At 51.1% G+C, this 19380-nt stretch overlaps 2 protein-coding genes and 1 long non-coding RNA gene across 9 annotated transcripts; 1 reads left to right on the forward strand and 2 right to left on the reverse strand.

Annotated features, from left to right (window-relative positions):
* Positions 1-966: 966 nt before the first annotated feature.
* Positions 967-9508, reverse strand: ACRBP (acrosin binding protein). Of its 2 annotated transcripts, none has more exons than XM_025851980.2 (10): positions 9361-9508; positions 8834-9052; positions 8551-8645; positions 7924-8041; positions 6704-7301; positions 6080-6212; positions 3435-3614; positions 3146-3313; positions 1908-1991; positions 967-1303 (listed from the first exon to the last, which is right to left on the reverse strand). In XM_025851980.2, the coding sequence occupies exons 1-10, from the start codon at positions 9401-9403 to the stop codon at positions 1181-1183; spliced, it is 1761 nt and encodes a 586-aa protein (XP_025707765.2). In that variant the 5' UTR covers positions 9404-9508; the 3' UTR covers positions 967-1180. The 2 variants fall into 2 exon arrangements, with proteins under 2 accessions (XP_025707765.2, XP_025707768.2); XM_025851983.2 differs by having other exon boundaries at positions 8834-8992; positions 9361-9491.
* Positions 9509-9603: 95 nt separating this feature from the next.
* Positions 9604-18632, forward strand: LOC112808628 (uncharacterized). 3 transcript variants are annotated; one of them, XR_012376968.1, is made up of 6 exons: positions 9604-9714; positions 12911-12999; positions 14060-14223; positions 16711-16794; positions 16878-17003; positions 17890-18126. It is a non-coding gene; the product is annotated as an uncharacterized lncRNA (long non-coding RNA). The 3 variants fall into 3 exon arrangements; XR_012376969.1 differs by lacking the exons at positions 14060-14223; positions 17890-18126 and adding an exon at positions 18250-18632; XR_003204406.2 differs by lacking the exon at positions 14060-14223.
* On the reverse strand, positions 10391-17457 carry ING4 (inhibitor of growth family member 4). 4 transcript variants are annotated; one of them, XM_025851788.2, is made up of 8 exons: positions 17394-17457; positions 14296-14367; positions 12410-12576; positions 12124-12229; positions 11856-11961; positions 11470-11617; positions 11150-11211; positions 10391-11038 (listed from the first exon to the last, which is right to left on the reverse strand). In XM_025851788.2, exons 1-8 carry the CDS (start codon positions 17428-17430, stop codon positions 10999-11001), a joined length of 738 nt encoding a protein of 245 aa, XP_025707573.1. In that variant the 5' UTR covers positions 17431-17457; the 3' UTR covers positions 10391-10998. The 4 variants fall into 4 exon arrangements, with proteins under 4 accessions (XP_025707573.1, XP_073744845.1, XP_025707572.1 ...); XM_073888744.1 differs by having other exon boundaries at positions 11856-11964; XM_025851787.2 differs by having other exon boundaries at positions 12115-12229.
* Positions 18633-19380: the final 748 nt, after the last annotated feature.

A 19380-nucleotide genomic window follows, 5' to 3' on the forward strand; every position in this document is an offset into this window, starting at 1 on the left:
GGCGCCCCGATTTTTTTTTTTAAGATTTATTTGAGAGAGCGAAAATGAGAGAGAGAGAGAGAGAGAGTACATGAGAGGGGGTAGGGTCAGAGGGAGAAGCAGGCTCCTCGCTGAGCAGGGAGCCCGATGTGGGACTCGATCCCAGGACTCCGGGATCATGACCCAAGCCGGAGGCAGTCGCCCAACCAACTGAGCCACCCAGGCGCCCCTATGACAGGACTTCTGACGGTCTTTACCATGCCATTAGAAGATTGACCATGTGTTCATAAGTGAAGCTGGGTGAAGGGTGTACAGGGCGCATTATACTATTCTATTTTTGTGCAAGTTTGAACTTCTCCATAAAAGACAAGTTTTTCTTTTGTTTTTTTTTTTAATGCTGTTAGTCACCGTGTACCTGTAGGAGGAGAGACTGTACAGAACATGTGTGTCCCTAGAACACATTTTGGAAGATCCCAAGTTATTAATGACCAATGCTGGAGTCACACCTCAATGTATGTTGTCAAGATGTGACCACCTCAAAGTTCAGATCATCTGGCCCATCACTGGATGTGAAATCAAGGGTTTCCTGAGCTCCAGGTCCCGGATGTCTCCTCCCTCCTGATGAAGTGCAAGTTCTGCCCTACTTCCCTGGGGTTATTCCCCCCACCCCTGGGACATGATCTCAGGCAGGCTCTGGCCTTTATCCTCCAGAGGGACAATCTTATACTCATCTGAAGTTACGGGCTTCAGAAATGAAGACACACGCCCTCATGGCCCACACAATCCCTAAGACCCCAGCCATGGCCTTCTTCAATCCAACCAGCAGATTCCTTAGGTCTCCTGGCAGTTGGCTACTTCCCTAAGTACCATTCGTGAGGTCCTTTCATCTTTAGACGGATCCATAAATCCCAGGGGTTGGAGTGTTGATTCCCAGGGGCAGGATGGCAGTGCTGAGTATGGGATCATAACCAAAGTAGGCCACACAGGTTGAAAATAAACACTTTATGCAAAGACATCCTTTAAGGAGGGTGGCGTTCCCATCATGGGCCTCTCTGGGACTGCTGCCCCAACCCAAGGAAAGTGAATAGGGGCCCGATAAGAGACCCATAAGGGGCAGCCAGGAAGCAAATTGACAGATGGGGTCTAAGAGCAATGGAATGTGGAAAGGTCGGGCTGGGGTGAAGACAGTATGGACCCCAGCTCATCCGGCTTGGCCTAGAGTCAAGGTGCTAAATTCCTGGCTCCATCGAAGCACAAGGTCCTCACTTTTGGCCTGGCTCAAGATGCTGTAAGTCTCGTTCTGCAGACATCTCATCCGGGACACCTACACAGGGATCGGGGACACACAGTCTGTGTCACAGAGCCCAGGGGGCAGAGGCGCGGAGGTGGGGAAGTGGCATTAGTCCCACAGGAACCAGAGGCGAGTGGAGATGGGCACAGGGCAGTCGGAGGAAGGAGGAAACAAATGTGGGTTTTTAAGGCTGCAAGACACACCAAGTAGCCCAACCTCTAAGAAGCGAGGAGGCTGAGAATGGAGAAGGAAGTGACTTATTCCAGACTACTTGGTGAGTAAGAGTCCAGACCTCAATATCCAATGCCCAACCCAGCTAGGAATTCTTGCTGTGGTGCCCCAAGGGCCCTCTCCTTTTATTTGCACATCCCTCCTGGGCCCCTCCCCCCACCTCTGCCTTGGAGGGAGGGCCTCGCTTACTCCAAGACAGGAGGGGGTGGGAGGGAGGGCTCTGGTGGAGGCCTCAGCCCAGAGAGGCAAGCTGGGAACTGTTCTCACCCCTGCTCAGAGCAGAGTGGAGTGTGTGTGTGTGTGTGTGTGTGTGTGTGTGTGTGTGTGTGTGCTCAGAACAGACCCCCCTCTGGTGACCCGACTGAGGGGCTGAGGGGAGAAGTAGGGGGCGGGGGGCGGGGCTTACCTTCCGGTCCCGGCTTCTCATCAGGCACTGTTGGCTTTTGAAGGTACAGTAGTTTGGATACTGTACATAGTCTGTGTCACAAATCTAAGCCAGGAGCCAGGAATGGGGAGGTGCGGAGACATCAGAAGCCTTCTAAGATGCCAGTCCTCCAGAGAGAGCCCATAATGGCCGAACCGGGGCCAGAGGTGGAGCCCTTGAGAACCAGACCTTCTACACCCGGGGTGCCCCCTTCTCTGAGGAATAGGCCTCTGTCCCCTGGGCCTTTCCTGTCCCACCCTCAGTCACAGTTCGGTGCTGAACAGAAGCCAGGAGCTGGAGAATTCAGTGGCTGCCCTGCTGGTCAGCTTGCTGGGCAAGTTGCTGAGGAGTAGGGAATGGGGAAGGGGGCCCAAGCAGGGGTCCAGTCTCGGGGAGCCTTCTAGTGGGTTAAGTGAGGGAGAAGGTAGAAGAATCTCTAATGTGTGACCTTGGGTGAATCACTTCCCTCTGTGGATCTCGCCTTCCCAACTATAAATCCAGGGGAGGAGGAGGGATGATCTCTGAGACCCCTTCTAGGGTCTACCTCTCCTCAGGCCCAGGGATAAGAGCTGGGAAGGGGCCCCTCATCTCGGCTACCAACCCTTTCTTAAGCTGCCCCGGCTTTTCCTGGCCTTGACTTTTCCTGCTAAACTGCAGGAGGGAGGGACCTGGCTGTCAGTCAACAACGAGTAGCTCCACAGGGGAGGTCACTCTGGGGAGAGAGGGAGCAAAGTTGATTCCACTGAGCAGGGAAAGTGCTGGAACTGTAGGGCAAGGAGCCCGCCAGACTGAGGCAGGGCAGCACTGGGTCACAGGCCCATGACACCTCGGGCATCCCCTTAGCATCGGTTGTAAAGGTGAGTCTAACTTTGGGCCAGTTTGGGAAGTGACTTGACCAGAGCCCCTCAGCAGGGACCCTGCAGAGCCGGGATCAGAACCTCTGTCTCCTGCCTCCCAGGCCTGTGCTCTCCCAGCCCCTCCACCCCTCTGATTCCTGCTCCTTTCACAAACACAACCCTGCTCTTTTTTTTTTTTTTTTTTTTGAGAGGGGGTGGGGGTGGAAGGGCGTCTATTGGAAAGAGGCAGGAGGCTCAGTGAGGACTGGTTCCCCAGAAGCCAGAGGCCTAGCCCCCTGGCACATCTTGGGGCTACTTAGAGCAAGGAACTGGAAGGAATGGGGACAACTGGGGTAGGCTTGAGCTTTGGGGAAAGGCTCTGACCTTGGTGGGGAAATCCCCATCCTGGAAGCTAAGGAATTCTGTCTGGAGCCAGCTGGACACCCGAATATCTTCACAGCCCTTGGTGGCCAGCCGGGCACACCAGAAGTCCATGCGGAGTCCACCATACATATCCAGCCCGTAGAAGCGGCCTGATGTTGGCGTCCCTACCTGTGGCACAGGGGACAGGGGAGAGGTGCATGCCCCTGCCCCCGTGCAGACCTCCCTTCCCACTGCCCAGTCCTTCCTGGAGCCTGAGGCCTCCCCCACTGCAGGCTGCCTGGCTAGGTACCTGGGTACCGATGGACATGCTCTGGGCTATGAGCAAGGGGCTGATGAAGGGTGTTTTGTGTGAGTTGTCACACAGCTGTCGCTGCAGGACCGCCTCCGAGTGGCACTGTTCCAGCTTCAGGGAGCAGAAGTCACAGAGGGCACAGGTGGCTGTGTGTCGCCGCCCAAGGCTGTCACAGACCTGGGGCAGGAATGTGGTTGACAGACTGAGGCTGAAGACACTTTCAGCCCTGCAGAACCGTCTCCGCAGAATGCCTTCCCAGTAAGGCTCTTCCGAAGGCTTCTCTGGCTTTCCTCCCTGACCCCTCCCCAAAGGCTCCTCCACGACCTCTGCTCAGTGTTCTAACTCTTCACCTTCTTCCTGATGTGTGTACTCCCAGGTAACCTTCACTTTTCTGCAGGCAACACCCAGATCATATCATCCTTTCCAATCTCTTTCCTGAGCTCCAAATCCTCATTGCCAAGTGCCTGACAGATGTCTCCCACCAGGTGACCTACAAGCACTCTTTTTTTTTTTTTTAAGGAATTTATTTATTTATTTGAGAGAGAGCGCGCATGCAAGAAGTGGGGAGGGGCAGAGGGAGAGGGAGAAGCAGATTCTCCGCTGAATGGGGAGCCCGACTCGGGACTCAATCCCAGGACCCTGGGATCATGACCTGAGCCGAAGGCAGACGCTTAACGAACTGAGCCACCCAGGTGCCCCCAATTTTTTTTTTTAAGATTTGCAATCACTCCTTAGACTCTGAAAAGGACTCATGACCTTCTCTTTCCCTCTCTCTGCTAATGATAATGCTAATATCTACACAGTCGACACAGTGCTAAGCACCATGGCCATAAACACTCTCGTCTCAGTGAGCCTTCACCAGAGCCCTGTGCTAGACTAGGTACTAGAAACATCTCCATTTGACTGACGAGGACATGGGCTCAGTTGAGGCCAAGAGATCCGCTCAGAACCACGTGTCTAACAGATGGTGGAGCTCTATCCCTGCTAACTCCCAAACCTACACTCTACCCAAGAACCCAGGTCCAAAACCTTCAAGTTCTTGGAAGACACTCTTCAGAGCAGAGTTACCCATCTCCTAGCTGTGGGCTGCGCCCTGACTGGGCTTCCTCCACATTCTCAGGTGGGGCTTGCTAACCAGCATGTCCCATTCATGCCATCCTCCCCCTTCACTCATGGGTACACACGTCACAGTGCACGGAATCTCTTACGTCGCCTTGCTTACTCCTCACACCAGCACGTAAGGGAGCATCATCATGTCCTTGACTCAAATCGTTATCAGGTTAGCGCTTCCTACCAAGTTCAATACAAATGCTTCAGACCGCTGTTTGAGATTTTTCACCTTAGGACCCTTCCTATCTCTCTGACTCTATCTCCTGCCCCTCTGCTCCAGGTAAAAATGGGCTCCTGACTGGTCCCTTAACCAAACCCCAATATCCAGGGAGCTCTCCACGACTCCTGAACTTCCTACACTCAAAAAAAAAAAAAAAAAAAGTCTCAGGGGGCGCCTGGGTGGCTCAGGTGGTGAAGCGTCTGCCTTCGGCTCAGGTCATGATCTCAGGGTCCTGGGCTCGAGCCCCACAGGGGGCTCTCCTTTCAGCGGCGAGTCTGCTTCTCCTTCTGCCCCGCACCCCCATGCTCTCTCTCAAATAAATAAATAAAATCTTAAAAAGTAAAGTCTCTCTCCAGCACCTACTGCGCACTTCTTTTATAATGCTACTGAATCCCTCATGCTTTCAGACCCCTTAAGGGCGGGAGCAGTTTGCTCACTCTTGGTGCTCTACTATTCCCTCTAGCAGGAACCTCTACCAAACCCCTTCTTTTGCCTGCTTAACGTCTTTCATCTTCAGGTCTCTGTTTTAAACATTGGTTCCTCTAAGAATTCTCTGATCCTCCCAAATATGGACCGTGGAGTGCCCCATCTGCTGCATCTGGACTATGTACTTACCCATGGCTGCATTTATCCATCACACTATTCTGCCTGTTACCTCATCTGTTTCTCCCACTAGTCTAAGAAGACTGGTTCTATTTTACCCATCACCAACATCTCGAGTACTAGTACTAGCCCAGAGTTGGTACGCTATACACTAAAAAGTCAATTATTTAACTTGCTCGGCCAGCCTCTGGGCCTGGCACTATGCAATACTGAACAAACGGATGAATGGAGGGCATGCTCACTCTTAACAAGTGCTTGCTAACTTGTCTTATTTGAAAGCCTACAGAATATCTTCCTGGGAATAGGATTTGCTGGGTGCTGAGGGCACACTGAGACTGGGATCTCTCTACAGATCCTTGGAATGGGATCTCTGGCCCCCCTGGAAAGGAGAGCTGCATCTAAGGCAAAGCCAGGTTTTGAAGATGGTGAACTAGCTCAGGAAATAACTCAAGCCTAACAGCTCAGAGAGATGGAAGACTGAACTCTGGACTGGAAAGTATTCCAGACTAGGTCTTGGGCCTTTTTCCTTTAAGGTGAGCGAGAGATGTCCTCCCAAAGAAAGATTCTCACTCAGAGAGAATGTCTCTCCAGTGATGCCTCGTGCTTTCTGTACCCCTGCCTTCCCCCCTCACTCTCAAGGCCCAGTCTAGTGCTGGGCCCAGAGGATAGCCAACGAGCATGTATCCATTAAACAGCATTGCAGGCATACCGGCTTCCCGAAGCCAAGGAGCTCCTCCTCTATGTACTGCCAGGCCCTGGCTGTGGGGGTTATGGTGCAGGTGTTCTCCACAATCGAGTAGCATAGCACCAGCAAGGCCTCTACGTGGGGCATCTGCAGGAGGCTGCAAGAAGACAGCGCTGGCTGGTGGGGATGGGCCGGAGGGCTGGAGCAGAAAGCCACATCCATTCTTCCCCCACCCCACCCCCTTGGTGTCTGGTCTTGGTCACACACATTCAGCATGCTGATGGGGCTTTAGAGGCCTCCAGGCCAACTGCCTCCTTTCACAAATGAGGAACTGAGAAACCGAAAGGGGAAGTAATCCTCCCCAAAGCTGCAATGGCAATCAGAGGCAGAGACAAGACCAGAACCCAGGCCCAGGTCCAGGGCCCACACCACCCCGTCACACAGAGCAAGGGCATCTAGGACAAGTGCTTAAGGCAGTGACGGAGACAGAAGAGGTGAGGCAGACAGCTGCTAGGCGTGCCTGAAGCCCAAGCAGGTCCGAGTGGGTCTTGGAAGCCGAGGCTGGGAAAAGGAAGCTTCTCCTTCCCAAAAAAGGCAGCAGCGGGGATAGGGCCGTGGCCGGGGTGCGTGGGTCAGAACGGCCTGTACCTGTCCCGGGTTGGCTTTTTCCAGCCAGGTTCTTCATTATACAGATCATTCATTTCATCCATTTCCTGGGCTGATCGGATGAGCTCCTGGATGTTCTCCATCATCACAGGAGTGGACTCCACTTCCCGGACCCGGGGAGTGAAGGAGAAAGGGTTGGAAGACACAAATTCAGACTGGAACTTGAGCTCTCGATCTGTCTGCAGCCCAGCCATTGACTCCAGTCCCTCTTCTGCCCCCTGCCCTTCCTCTTGCTTCCCCTCCTCCTCCAGCTCCTCTTGCTCTTCTTGCTCCTGCCCTTCCTCCTGCTTGCGCTCCTGCCCTTGCTCCTGCGTGCGCTCCTGCCCCTGCTCCCGCGTGCGCTCCTGCCCTTGCTCCCGCGTGCGCTCCTGGCCTTGCTCCTGCCTGCGCTCCTGGCCTTGCTCCTGCGTGCGCTCCTGCCCTTGCTCCTGCCTGCGCTCCTGGCCTTGCTCCTGCCTGCGCTCCTGGCCTTGCTCCTGCCTGCGCTCCTGGCCCCCCAGGGACAGGGAGGACTGTAGCAGCTCCTCCACGTTGTTGTTGAGCCTCTCGGGCCAGGGCTGGAAGGCCTGTCGTTCTGTGGCTGTAGAAGGGTTTGGGAAGGACCGAGAAAGAAAATGGGAAGGAAGAGTCAGGCTTCTGGCCCCCGAGAGGGACGAATATGAAAATAAAAGAATATGAATATGAATATAAAATATGAATATGAAATAAATATGAATTGAATATGAAAAGAAAAGAAAAACTGCCATGGCAATTACGGCAACTGTGGTTCTCCTTTCCACCTCCCCGACAAGTGCTCCTCTTCCCTAGCTCCCACCTCAAATCCCACCTTTTGTCCCTCTCACTTAGGAAACACCAAAGATGCTGAATGGGGAGCAACGAATCCTTTCTAGAGTGAAGATGGCGGCTTATAAAAGTCCCAGAGGACTTTCAGACGCAGGAATGCTTGGGGGAGCTGGGAAAAGTGAATTTTTCCTAGAATTGTATGCAATGTCAGAAGATACTCCTGGACGGGGAAAGCCCCACCTTGTATTCATAAAAAGCAGTCTCCGGCCTTATGTAACTAGTCACATGCTGCCAGCCCCCCACCCCCCAGCCCTGCTCAACATTCTTCCCCATTCTCTACCGCCAATGCCTTAACTCCTGGGCTCTGGGATTTGTGGAAGGGCTTGCAGGTAGCCTCCCAGGTACTGGCAGGGTCTCACCTGTGACGTGAGACGAGAGCGGGGAGCTCATCGTGGAGGGAGGGACATCAGAGGAAGCGTCAATCTCCTTGAGAGTGTTAGGTGAGAGGATTGAGACTGGTTGGGAGCACCGGACCCTCTGCAAGAAGAGAAGGACAGTGGGCATGCTTCCCATAGGGCGGACTTGTACTCCAGCGTCCGGCTCAGTCCTTTTCTGGCATGTCTCCTCTCTCGCAGTTGCTGGACAGGGATGAAGGGGTATGGTCCCTGGTGGAACCCTCTAAACCTGAGAAAGGGTTCCCCCGTGAGAGAAGACTCAGTGTCTGGGCCACACCTCTGCCTTCACTCTCGTGTTTGACTTGAAAGAAATCACTCAAGTATTAGAAGAAAGGGGAGTCCTTGTCCCTTTGCCTCTCCTCTGCCCTCTTCCCTGCTTTTCTTGCAGGAACAAGACCATTCCGACAGTCGGAATGCCCAGGGTGAGACTGCACTCCTACCTACTCCGAGTAAAGGACTGGCAAAGTGGCAGGGAGGGAGGATCTCAGGATGGCCCTCCTGGAGCCCTTCCTCAACGCCTCACCTCCCCCCCCCGCCCCAGAACCCCCCCGTGGTCCTCGGACCACATCCAACCTTTGTCCCGAGCCTCACCTTGGCGTAGTAGACATGGTTGGAGCAACGATACTGAGTAAACTGGCAGAAGGACTCAAACCAGGAGGCATAAGGGAGGTCGGAGCAGACAGCGCCTGAGAATGGGCAGGGGTGGAGAAGGTGAACACACACGAGGGGGAACCTCTCTCCCCGAGGGGGCGGGGGCGGGGGCGGTGGGCTCCTTGGGTCTGCAGAGTGGAGAATATGGCCCCAGGGTAAGGAGTCGGCCATCCTCCTCAGGTCTCAAGCGAGCGCGGGTCTGCCCTACTAGTCTGGCCCTCACCGTCCGGAACCAAGCCGTGATTTTCGTATTGGTCCAGCTGGACGAGGGTGGGGTTCCGGCAGCCGTGCGTTGCCCGGAGACGGCAGGTAGTCTCTGCTTTCCAGGTTGGGGTCAGCAGTGCGAAGAAGCGTTCATATTCGGTGGGAGAGAGAGGGCTGCCTGGGGTGGAGGCCGAAATTGAATCCTGGGCTGGGGCAGGTGTCAGAAGCAGGAGGAGCCCTGCGGGGCAGGGAAACAGACGGATGGATGGACCGAACTCCAAAACCCGCCTCGGGCCCTGGGCAGACCGACTGGCAAACGGGCCCCGTGGAAATCAGCAACTGGGGGATGTCTGGCAGGCGATCCCCCCAGATCAGGGTGAGGAGATTCCAGGGGCAGCGGGTAGGGTCTGAGCCCAGAAGCTAGGGAGTAAACCCAACGTGACCACCCTGAGAAAGCATTTCAAAACCTTATAGCAAGGGCGCTTGGGAAGTGAAGGACTGAACCTCGGGAGAAAGAGACTGCTCGAGTAGGCGGGAACCTCTCACCCTCGAGGAGTGAGAGAGGGAAGCCAGCGGCTAGCTTCCTCATGGCCCCAGTCGATCCGCCAGCGTTTCCCGGACCAAAGCGGCCTCTAACGGGCCAAGCCAGAGAGAGCCGCGGGGGCGGGCTCGCAGATGGGGGAGTAGAAGGTGCGGCCCCGACGTCACAAAGGGCGGGGGCGGGGCCGCGGAAACCGCCGCGCGCTCTGAGGTTCACCGCGCCGGCACGGGGGGTGGGGGTGGGGGGGGGGAAGGGTGTAAGGGTCCTCACGTGTGTCATATTCCACCCCGGAGGATAATGACGGCAAAAGCCATCACGGACTCAGTACCTTCGACGGAGTAGGCCCCGTGCTGTTCTTTGTATGTATCACCTTATTGCATTCCCGAGGTAACCCTACAAAGTGGGTACTGTCATCCCTACATTACAGATGACAAAACCGGGGTTTGGAGAACCAATCTGCCTATTGGGTGGTGAGGCCTAGATGGGAATGTAGGCGGGGTTCTGGGGCAGGCAGGGATGGAGTATACAGAACAAAGTCAGGGCCTATCTGGGTAGGAATTAGAGGGAGCCTCCGGGTAAGAAATGAGCCAAAGGGGGGAGCAAGCCGGGTTCGGGTGAGGAGGTGCTCAGGTGTAAGGATGGTTCAGTCTAAGGAAGGGGTTTCAAAATGGGAGGTGAGCAAGACAACCCATTGACATAGGGGCAAAATGTTTTTCCGTTTTGTGTTTAAAATAAGAAATCAAGCTAATAGTATAATAGTACATGCATAAAACACACACATACACGTTTATTGGAAATTAAGTGAAAGATGTTTTATGGAGAAAAGATGCAGAATTTTAAAAGTCTGGGAAAGCCCCGGGCTGCAGCACTCCCTGCCCTTCCCAAGGTGAGAAGTTGTGGATTCTGGTGCAGAGGTATCGCTTCTGGTTTCATGTCTTGTTCTACTTCCTCCCACCTCTAATCCAACCCAGAGGATGCAAACAAAATGTGTAGCACACATACTGAAATTCGGTCTCTACAATAAACACAGCAGGCCAACATGGATAGCTTTTATTCACCTACTCAAATTCCTTTACACATGTGTATGTGCATTCCACCTTGCCCCCTCTCCCACTCACAAGGCCAGGATGAATCCTCTTGGCACAGAGGAAGGGGTGCCCCTTCAACTAAGGCCACAGCCCAGATGCTCTGGGGGATCCCCTACCGTGGAAAAAGCAGGAAGAGAACAAAGAGAGTTTATCACACCAGAGCCCCCCCACAGGGGGAGGGAATCAGGAGAGCTGGGGAGTGCCCCCATGCTACTGCCCCAGTCCTTAAATACAAAGTAAGGGGACTGAAGAGGACCATCCCTTGGAAATACAGCACCAACCTCAGCACAGAGGCAAAAGGACAGTGGGCAAGACCACTTCCCTCTGAGGGGGGCAGGCTGAATGAGAGCACAGACGGTTAGCGGCTGCGGCACCCCTCCCTACCAGGGTTTGGATGCAGCCTCAGCACCAGGAGTGGGGAGAGGGGAGGAGAAGGGATGACTACACTGCGCCATCCACTCTCCCGGAGCCCCCGGGCCCCAGCACAGGCTTTCCTCTCCCCACTAGCCCAGGTCCAGGGATGTGGAAGAAACCATGGGAATCCAAGGCCCCTATCTATTTCTTCTTGCGTTCCTGGGAGCAGCGTGGGCAGAACCTAGAGAGGAACGTGATAGAGAGAGGCGGAGGGAGAAAGTGAGTGAGAGGGAGTGCTCTCCTCCACGCAGCTCAGGGGCAGCCCAGCGCCTGCCACAACTCTCTCACTCACCACTTCCCCCGAGGCTTGGTCGTCAGCCCCACACAGGCAAAGTGGAACCACTCGATGGAACACTGAAAAGGAGGAAGATGGAAGAAGCAGAAGTCAGGGGCCCAGGCGGGGCAGAGGAAAGAAAAGAAGTTTCCTCCACAGATTCCTCAGAAGTGTTCCCGTATTCCGTCCCTTTGGAGAAATCTTGGAGGTCCCAAGGCCAACCAACTCCACCTTCCTGTTATTCTGGAGTCCCACTATTCAACCGTTTCTTCCCCTCTTGTACCCGCTCCCTCGTGGCCCCCAGAACCCCATCTGGAGGCAAAACGGTTGGTTCTCACATCAGGGTTGTCACAGCCAATCATCTCTCCATAGGAGACCTGGTGACAAAGGCAATAGGTGGGTTCGTTGGGATCCACAGGCATATCCAACACATCAGAGGGGTGGACACTGCCAAAGGTCACTGAGGGCATCCCATACTCAGGACTTCTGCATGCCAAGAGGAAGAGAACGTGTCATCTGCAGAAAGGGAAGCTAGAGAGGTGGTAGAAAGACATCCTGGAGGGACAAGTGATTTGTGGCGTCTCTTTTCTATCCAGCAAATACCACAATGACAGAAGTTACTGGCACAGAAGATGGAGAGAGTGGCAAGGGGCAGTGTGGGGTGGGAGTGCGGGGCAGGAGAAAAAAATACACTGCATGGCAAAGCGCCCCCCTGTACACTCACGTGCGCACAAGTTTCAACTTCTTTTGGGCAGCTTTGGGAGCTTCTTCATCTGAGTTTTTCCCTTTGGAACGAGCACGGGCAGCTTTCTTCTCCTTTTGAGTCCGGCCTTCTAGGAAAGAGGGGGAAAGCCAGAAGGCAGGGAGACAGAAAGATGGGTTAAGTCTTCCTGCTCGAGCCCCTCCCCCATAGCTGTAGTGGAAGTGTGGCCGCTTCTCCCTCGGCAACCCCGCCCCCTCTCTAGCCCCGCCCCCCTCCTCACTCTTTTTGCCTTTGCTGGAAGAGCTGTCATAGTCACTGGACTCAATCTGCTTCTCCTTCAAATCAGCCTCAAAACGGGCCAGGTCTGTGTCCAGTCGCCGAATGTGTTTGTCCACCTAGGTGCAAGGAAGGAAAAGAGAGAGCTACAAGGCTGGTTTGGGCAAAAAGAAAATAAGGCTAAGGCACATTCTGTGTATCTCCCAGACCCAAAACAGATCCCGACACAGCTGAAGGAGGGGTCTAGGACCCCAAGGATTAGATGGGAGGTAGGTGGGGAGCCGTGAACAGGGCCATACCATCTCATAGGTCTGCATGGCAAGCTGCACCTTGTCGTCACCAAATTCCTTGCACTTGCCATAGGCTTCCTGGATCTGTTTGAGAAGGGCCAATTTTTCCTCGGAGCTCAGGCTGCGGGCGCTACTCATATACTCAGTGGCCAACTTGTCAATTTCAGCCTTCAGGTCTACAACAGAGACAGAGGCCTGGTCACAAAGGCCCCTGAGTGGCTAGATGAAACACACTTCTTCCTCTTGTTTCTTGGACCTTTTCCATTGACCAGCATCATAACCTTCGAACTAAAATGCCCTGAAAGTTCATAGGTACTGTGCCATTTACTCAAGTAATGCAACATATTGACAGTATTTGTTTTAAAGGTGCCTTCAGGCGAACTGAAGTTAGTGAAAAATAAGGAGGGAGCCTTTGCACACCGCACTAATACGAAGTATATTTTTGTTGGTGTCTGCAAATGCTTCTTTGCAGGGCTTGCTGCTTCTTGAACCACGAATCTTGTCTCACAGGCTTCCTGATTTCTTGTCTCAAAAAACATTCCACAACAGCTCTGAGTGCTGCGAAGCCGGCTGGGTCATCTGCTGCGGCCGCCTTCCAGGTCTGTACATCTGTGACTCATCATTTAAAACTAGGCCCTAGTTCATTTATGTAACAGTTCTCCTACCCTACTTTGCTCATCGTCTGCAACCTGCTCGTATTTCCCGTCACTTTTTCTCTGTTTGTTCATCTTAGACATTGCTCCAAACATTTTAATATCAGAAGGCTGGCGATGTCCCCAGACACTGAGACTGTAGATGCCTACCGCCTACTATTTGGTAGGACTCATAAAAAATGTCGATGAAAAGAAACAAAAGAGTGACTGTAACATGGTGCAGCGACAGACAACTGGAAGGATCTGTGTACATACTATGTTCATGCCCCATTTCATGGGAGGCCTTGGGAGGAAGCTGAAAATGCATGGAGTTTGATAATCTCCCAACCGGTCTTTCTGTGCACGAACTCAAGAGTAGGGACTGTGATACAAAGGAAGCAAGCTGGTTCTCAACATCCGCCAGGCAGTTCTCGGGGCCGGGGGGTCGGTGGGGGTGGTGTCCTACATCCAGGATTTTACATGATGTTCACCTTTTCATGAGTAAACTTACCCAGAGTAACTGAAATCACAGCTTTAGGTATTCTAACACCAGCTTGTCACATCCTTGAGCATGGCTACATAAGGATGGAAGGTAAGACCTATATATCCTTCAGCCAGTATGGGGCATGGCTCCAATAGACGACATCTTTGCCCTTGAAGAGACCAATCGGACCACTGTAGTGTAGCCTCAGGCTCCAAGTGAATGCCTCAATGCAGCCAGATTTGCTCAACATCCAAGGAAGGCCACAGATGGTATCTAGTGCTTCTGTAAGGTTGAAGAATACAGTGTAGAGATCCTGTTGTTAATTGCTGCTCTTTCTTCTTTTTTTCTTCTTTCTCTCTCTCTTTTTTTCCTTTTTAAGAACTTCTCTACCAACATGACTTGCGGTCTATAGCCACACTGAATTGTGTGATACAACGTTAACAATCCAGCAGAGTAGAAACATCCTAGTCTTCCTATAGATATATTGAATACAGAGAACAGAAACGATTCTAGAGTTGACTTCTTTTTGAATTCTTCTTGCAGATATAAAGAACAGAGCATCTTTGAGTTCTTGAGGCATTGTTGCAAACTCTATTATGGAAACGCTGATCTAGAAATGTAGATCCTCACTGCTCTCCTTTTAAGAATTGCAGGAGAGTAAAAAAGAGAGAGAAGCCACAGTTCTCCAGATCAGACCAGATGATATGGTAACACCAAACAGAAAAAAGAAATGATCATACACACTCATTATACACCCAAACTCCTTACTCTGTACATACCCTCTGTTCTTTGGTCCAGGTCCCTCATGAGCTGAAAATTTCTCTGCAGTTCGAAGGGGAGATTTTCAATACCTAGGGAGAAGAATAAAAACTGAGAATCACTGTACTTCATAGGCCTTACAGCTGCTTTTAAAGCACAGATCCAGAAGGGGACTCAGTTTCCCCTCCTTGGAACAGCTAGACTGACTCAGAACAGCACTCATCATTCCTTTTTCAGTGGAGGCTGTGTCTGCATCTCTTCACAGCTTTCGCACCATTTGCCCCTTCAGTGACCTTATTCTGTCAATCAGCCCCTCCTTTTCCTTGATTCCCTTCAAGCTCCTTGCTCTCAGTCCAAATATCCACCTGGTATCCTCCACTCATCACACACACACACACACACGCACACACGCACATGTGCACACACACACTCGTCACACACGCGTGCACACGCACGCACACATGCGCACACACATACACACTTCCAATCTGCTTTCTGTATCATAGTCAGAATATTCTCTTAAAAAATGCAAATCTCATCAAGTCACCCTCCTGCTTTATAACCATCTGGTAAACTTCCTATCACACAATTCCTATGCCTATTTTGTACTTTCTGGCCCATGCTCGCCTTACTCCAGCCTTGATTCAGGTCAGTCCCCCTTTGAGCTCGGTCTGCCCTGATCAGACTGGCCTTGAGTGCCCCCCAACTTTGCCAGGGCTCGTACTGCTACCCAGCTTTCCACGTGCTGCTTTCACTGTCCGGAATGACTGCTTGTTCTTCATCCCACCTCCACCATACTTCTCAGCCTACTAAATTGCTGTTCATTCTTCAAAGTTCAGCTCAACTCTGACTTCTCCAGACTCCAAGTGCCCTGGATGATGCCGTCAAGTTATTCTAGCTCTACCCTTTTGGGCACTTATCCAACTGCAACTAAATCATTAATTGTGTAACCAGTTATTTGGTATCTCTCTCCCTAGCCCTCCAGAAGGACTGGACATGTCTGTCTTCTCGCTTATTTTGCTATGACTTGCGTACAGAGGGTCTTCAATAAATACTTGAATAAATGCACATATAACTTATGTCTCTCCATAAAAGAAAAATCTCTTCCCATGACTCCATCTCAAACTTTTAAAAATACCTGCACTGCTTTAAACTATAACGTCAGGTCTGCCATCACCAGTTTATTGAGATTACTTTAAGTCACCGATGACTTACCAAAACAAATGATCAACAGATCATTTGATCTATTGATCAAACAGATCAACAGATCATTGTTAAGATAGGACAAGATAGTCCTATCTTAAAAAATATGTCTGCAGCAGTTGGCACCATCTTCTTTCCTTCAGTAACTTTCTTCCTATTAGGATTCTAAATCTCATCATATACTTTCTGATAATTCCAACAGTGATGTTTCTTTAGCCTGTCCCTTTTCTTTTTTTTTTTTTAAGATTTTATTTATTTGACAGAGAGAGAGACAGTGAGAGAGGGAACACAAGCAGGGGGAGTGGGAGAGGGAGAAGCAGGCCTCCCGAGGAGCAGGGAGCCCCATGCAGGGCTCAATCCCAGGACCCTGGGATCATGACCTGAGCCTAAGGCAGATGCTTAACAACTGAGCCACCCAGGTGCCCCTGTTTTCTTGAGATTATACTTTAATCCTCTCATTTTCCCACTTTCCTTATATTCCCTGAATGATCTCGACCTCATTCACTCTCATATAATTACCATGCCTATGCTTAAGTTTAAAATTGAATTAGGTATATTGCTGTTACTCCTGATTCCCTATCTTGCTGACGGTATCTTATCCACCTCACTTCCCAAGCAGGAAATCAAAGAGTCACCTTAGATTCTTCTTTCTCTCTCAACTACCTAGTCATTCAATCAGTGCTGTCCTTTTAGCTCCTAAAGACTTCTGTCACTGAGACCTGAACTTATCATACATCAGTTGTTTTCCCTTATTAAAACCTATTTTTAAAATCTGTTGGTTCTTTGCTATCTAAAGTGCAAGCCTCTTAGGCTGGCTTAAAAGACCTTGCACAATCTAGCCCCAGCCTTTCTCCAGCCTCACTTCCCAATCTTCCACCTTAGAGTCCTATCTGTCAAGCACTCCGACTTCACCTTTCCCTGACCTGCCACAAATCCACCGTAATACCTTTGCTGATGCCTTCTCCAACCAGAAATTTCCTTTCCTTCTCCACACTAGCAAATAAACACTCAGTCTTCAAAACTCTATTCAAATATCACATCCTCTGGTAAAGCTTTACCTACAACCCCAGGGAATTAGCCCTTCTTTCTCCAGTGCTACCAACTGTCCTTTTAATGTATTTCTATTATTTCACTTGTCACAGTTTTATAATTATTAGCAGAATCTGTTTCCTCCTAGACTATGAGCACTTGAGGGCACGGTCTGTGTCTTATTCATTTTGGTATCTCCGCAGTACCTGCCATTATGTCTGACCCAGAGCAGGGCCTCAATAAATGAATGGATGAATGGATGACTCCCAACACTAAGACAAATAAATGTAAGCGCATAAGGGTGACAGGCTTTGTGAAGGGGTGGGTAACACAAATGGCATAAACACAACACCAGATTTCCATTTGATAGGAATTGGATCTTTACTCCAAGAAGAGAAGCGTTCCAGTTTTACTCTCTGACAGTGGTCACTCACAACCCGCGATCCCCATGAGAAACCGCTTCTCAGAAACAACTGAGCGGAGGAGCTGCGAGCAGGTCTTTGTCGCTGCTCCAAATAGCAGTGGGCGATATACTAAAACGACCGATCCTAAACGGTTGTGGGGGGTGTGTGTGTGTGTGAATATCCTCAGGCTGGAGACCCTGGGGATGGGCTCAGCAAATACCTTCCCAGCTCTGCCCATTAGCCCTTCAGAGACATCCCCTCAGCCCTACCGCGCAGCCCCTCCCTCGTCTACACCCAAAAGCCAGGCCCCGACCCTGCTGCCCCGCCCCCTCTTTCTTCACACCCTCCAATATTTTCTCTCACGGAACCCCTTCACAATTGTGACTTTCTGACCACCGGGACTTCGGGGCCATACAGCTCCTCAGCCCCGATCCCCACCACCACTCTATGACCCCTGACCCCCTCCTCCAGCCTGCTCTTACTGTCCAGATAATGTTCCAAATACATCCCCGCAGCCATCTTGAAGCAAAACAAAGCAACTTCCGATCCGCCCCGGAAGTGACTGAAACGCAAAAGGCGCTGAAGCTATTATCGTTGGGTTGGAGCCTTTCCGCCCTTAAAAGGAGAGCTTCCGCCCTTAAAAGGAGAGCTTCCGCCCTCAGTAAATTATTCGCCGGGACACATCCGCCCGACGTTGAAACTTTCCCTTTTGCGTAGGTAGCGGGGGCGGCCGGTGCCGAGGTGTCTTGAGGTGGCTTTAGCACGCTTCCGCCCTTACTGAGACCCCAGTACGCGACCGAAGCAGGCATGACGTCACTGCGGGTCGCCATTTTGCATTCCCTATCAAACTTTTTTTTTTTTTCCCTCCAAAACCAGGATATGTGGTAATGAGGGGCAAAAAAACCCCCCTTGTCTCTTTAGGATAGTATTCCATAAATATACCTTTTCAGCGACTGGGGACTCTGCTCCTTTTTGCAGGATATGAATCTAGTGACCACCGCAGGTCCGGGCTGAATCAAGACTTTCTTCAAGGTAGCTAGTTTCTTAACGAAGTTAGGGAGGCGTAGCTGGTGTTGCGAGATTTAAACCCTCCGCACTTCTTTTCAATCGCACGAACATCGGCTCCCCAGGATTATTTTTTAACTTAGAAAGAAATGATTATTTATAAACTGTACTTATAAATACAAAGACTTACACAATAAAGCTGTAATTCTTCACAGTTGTCAGGGTTCCCGTCCTTTCACACTCGAATACATTCTCACGTATAAAATGACATAGTATTTTTGGCCTTGCCCCTTGTTTTTATCCCCCCACCCCCGCTTTTTTTTTGTTTTCCAGTTTATATGTGACATTAACTGGCACCACGATTCTGAAAGGACTGGAGCACGGAGCTCTGTCACAAGTGGGCCAGCTGTCATCCTAGTCAGCTACGGTACAATGAGAAGGACTCTACATCAGGATGGAAACCAATCAAGTGCATGACAGACTGCCACCACACTGGGGCAACAACTCAAAGCCCATACCTTAATAGTGGTGTTAGTAAGATAGCGTTTTGGAGACTGTTGTCCCCCCCACCCCCAACTCACACATTCGTGATAATTATCAATGCCACAGGGCAGCGTTTTTAATGAAAGATTTTCAGTCACCTCATTTAGACCAAATATGTGAAGAAGGGGAAGATGAAACCTCAGGTTTACTACTGAGCAAGTGGTAAGATACAGCAGCTGGATCTAGACTTCACTCCAAGTGTCATGCCCCTGGGTAACAATTTAATTCCGATGCTTATGTCCTTCTCTATAAATTGAGACCAGTAGTACCTACCTCATAAGAGTTCTTGCTATGATTGTGAGTGAATCCTTAAAAAGAGTAGATTCTGGTTTTAATAGCTGTGGTGAAGATAGGGCAGTCAGGACATTTTCAGCAATTGGCAAGAGCAGGGGAAAGAAAAGTATTCAGGAAGCTAGCAGACATTGACATGTCTCATCATAGATGATACATTCATTAGTGTCACAGCGCAGATTGAGAGGTCTTGGATGCCCACCCAAGAGACTGGCTGAGCCCAAAACTTAAGTGGGCATTATTACTTCATGGACTATCCACATTCCTCTAGGTCATGAGCACGGTTGCCCAGCAGTAGTACGCAGATAGCCATGTTATTCGATGTTGGAGATTTGTCACAACATATTCAGTGCTTAAAGGTCTTTAATTCTCAAAAACAAATCTTGGAGGCGGTCTAGTCCGATCCCTTCTTTTAACAGCTGAAGAAGTCTCTCCGTGAACACTGCTTGGCAGTGGAGCCAGGGCTGAAGTCCAGGTTTCCTCACCACATTTTACTTTTCAAGCACTACAACTGTCCTGCATTGTTACTCAGTTCTGGTTATGGCTCCCACCACTGCAAACCTACAGATATAGATAATAGATATATGTATGTACGCACTCTGCCGGCTGGAATTAGCCCTGAGCTGGTGA

The sequence above is a fragment of the Callorhinus ursinus genome, unplaced genomic scaffold, assembly GCF_003265705.2.
Source record: "Callorhinus ursinus isolate GAN/ISIS: 27379988/994484 unplaced genomic scaffold, GSC_fseal_2.0 scaffold94, whole genome shotgun sequence".
Lineage (NCBI taxonomy): Eukaryota > Metazoa > Chordata > Mammalia > Carnivora > Otariidae > Callorhinus > Callorhinus ursinus.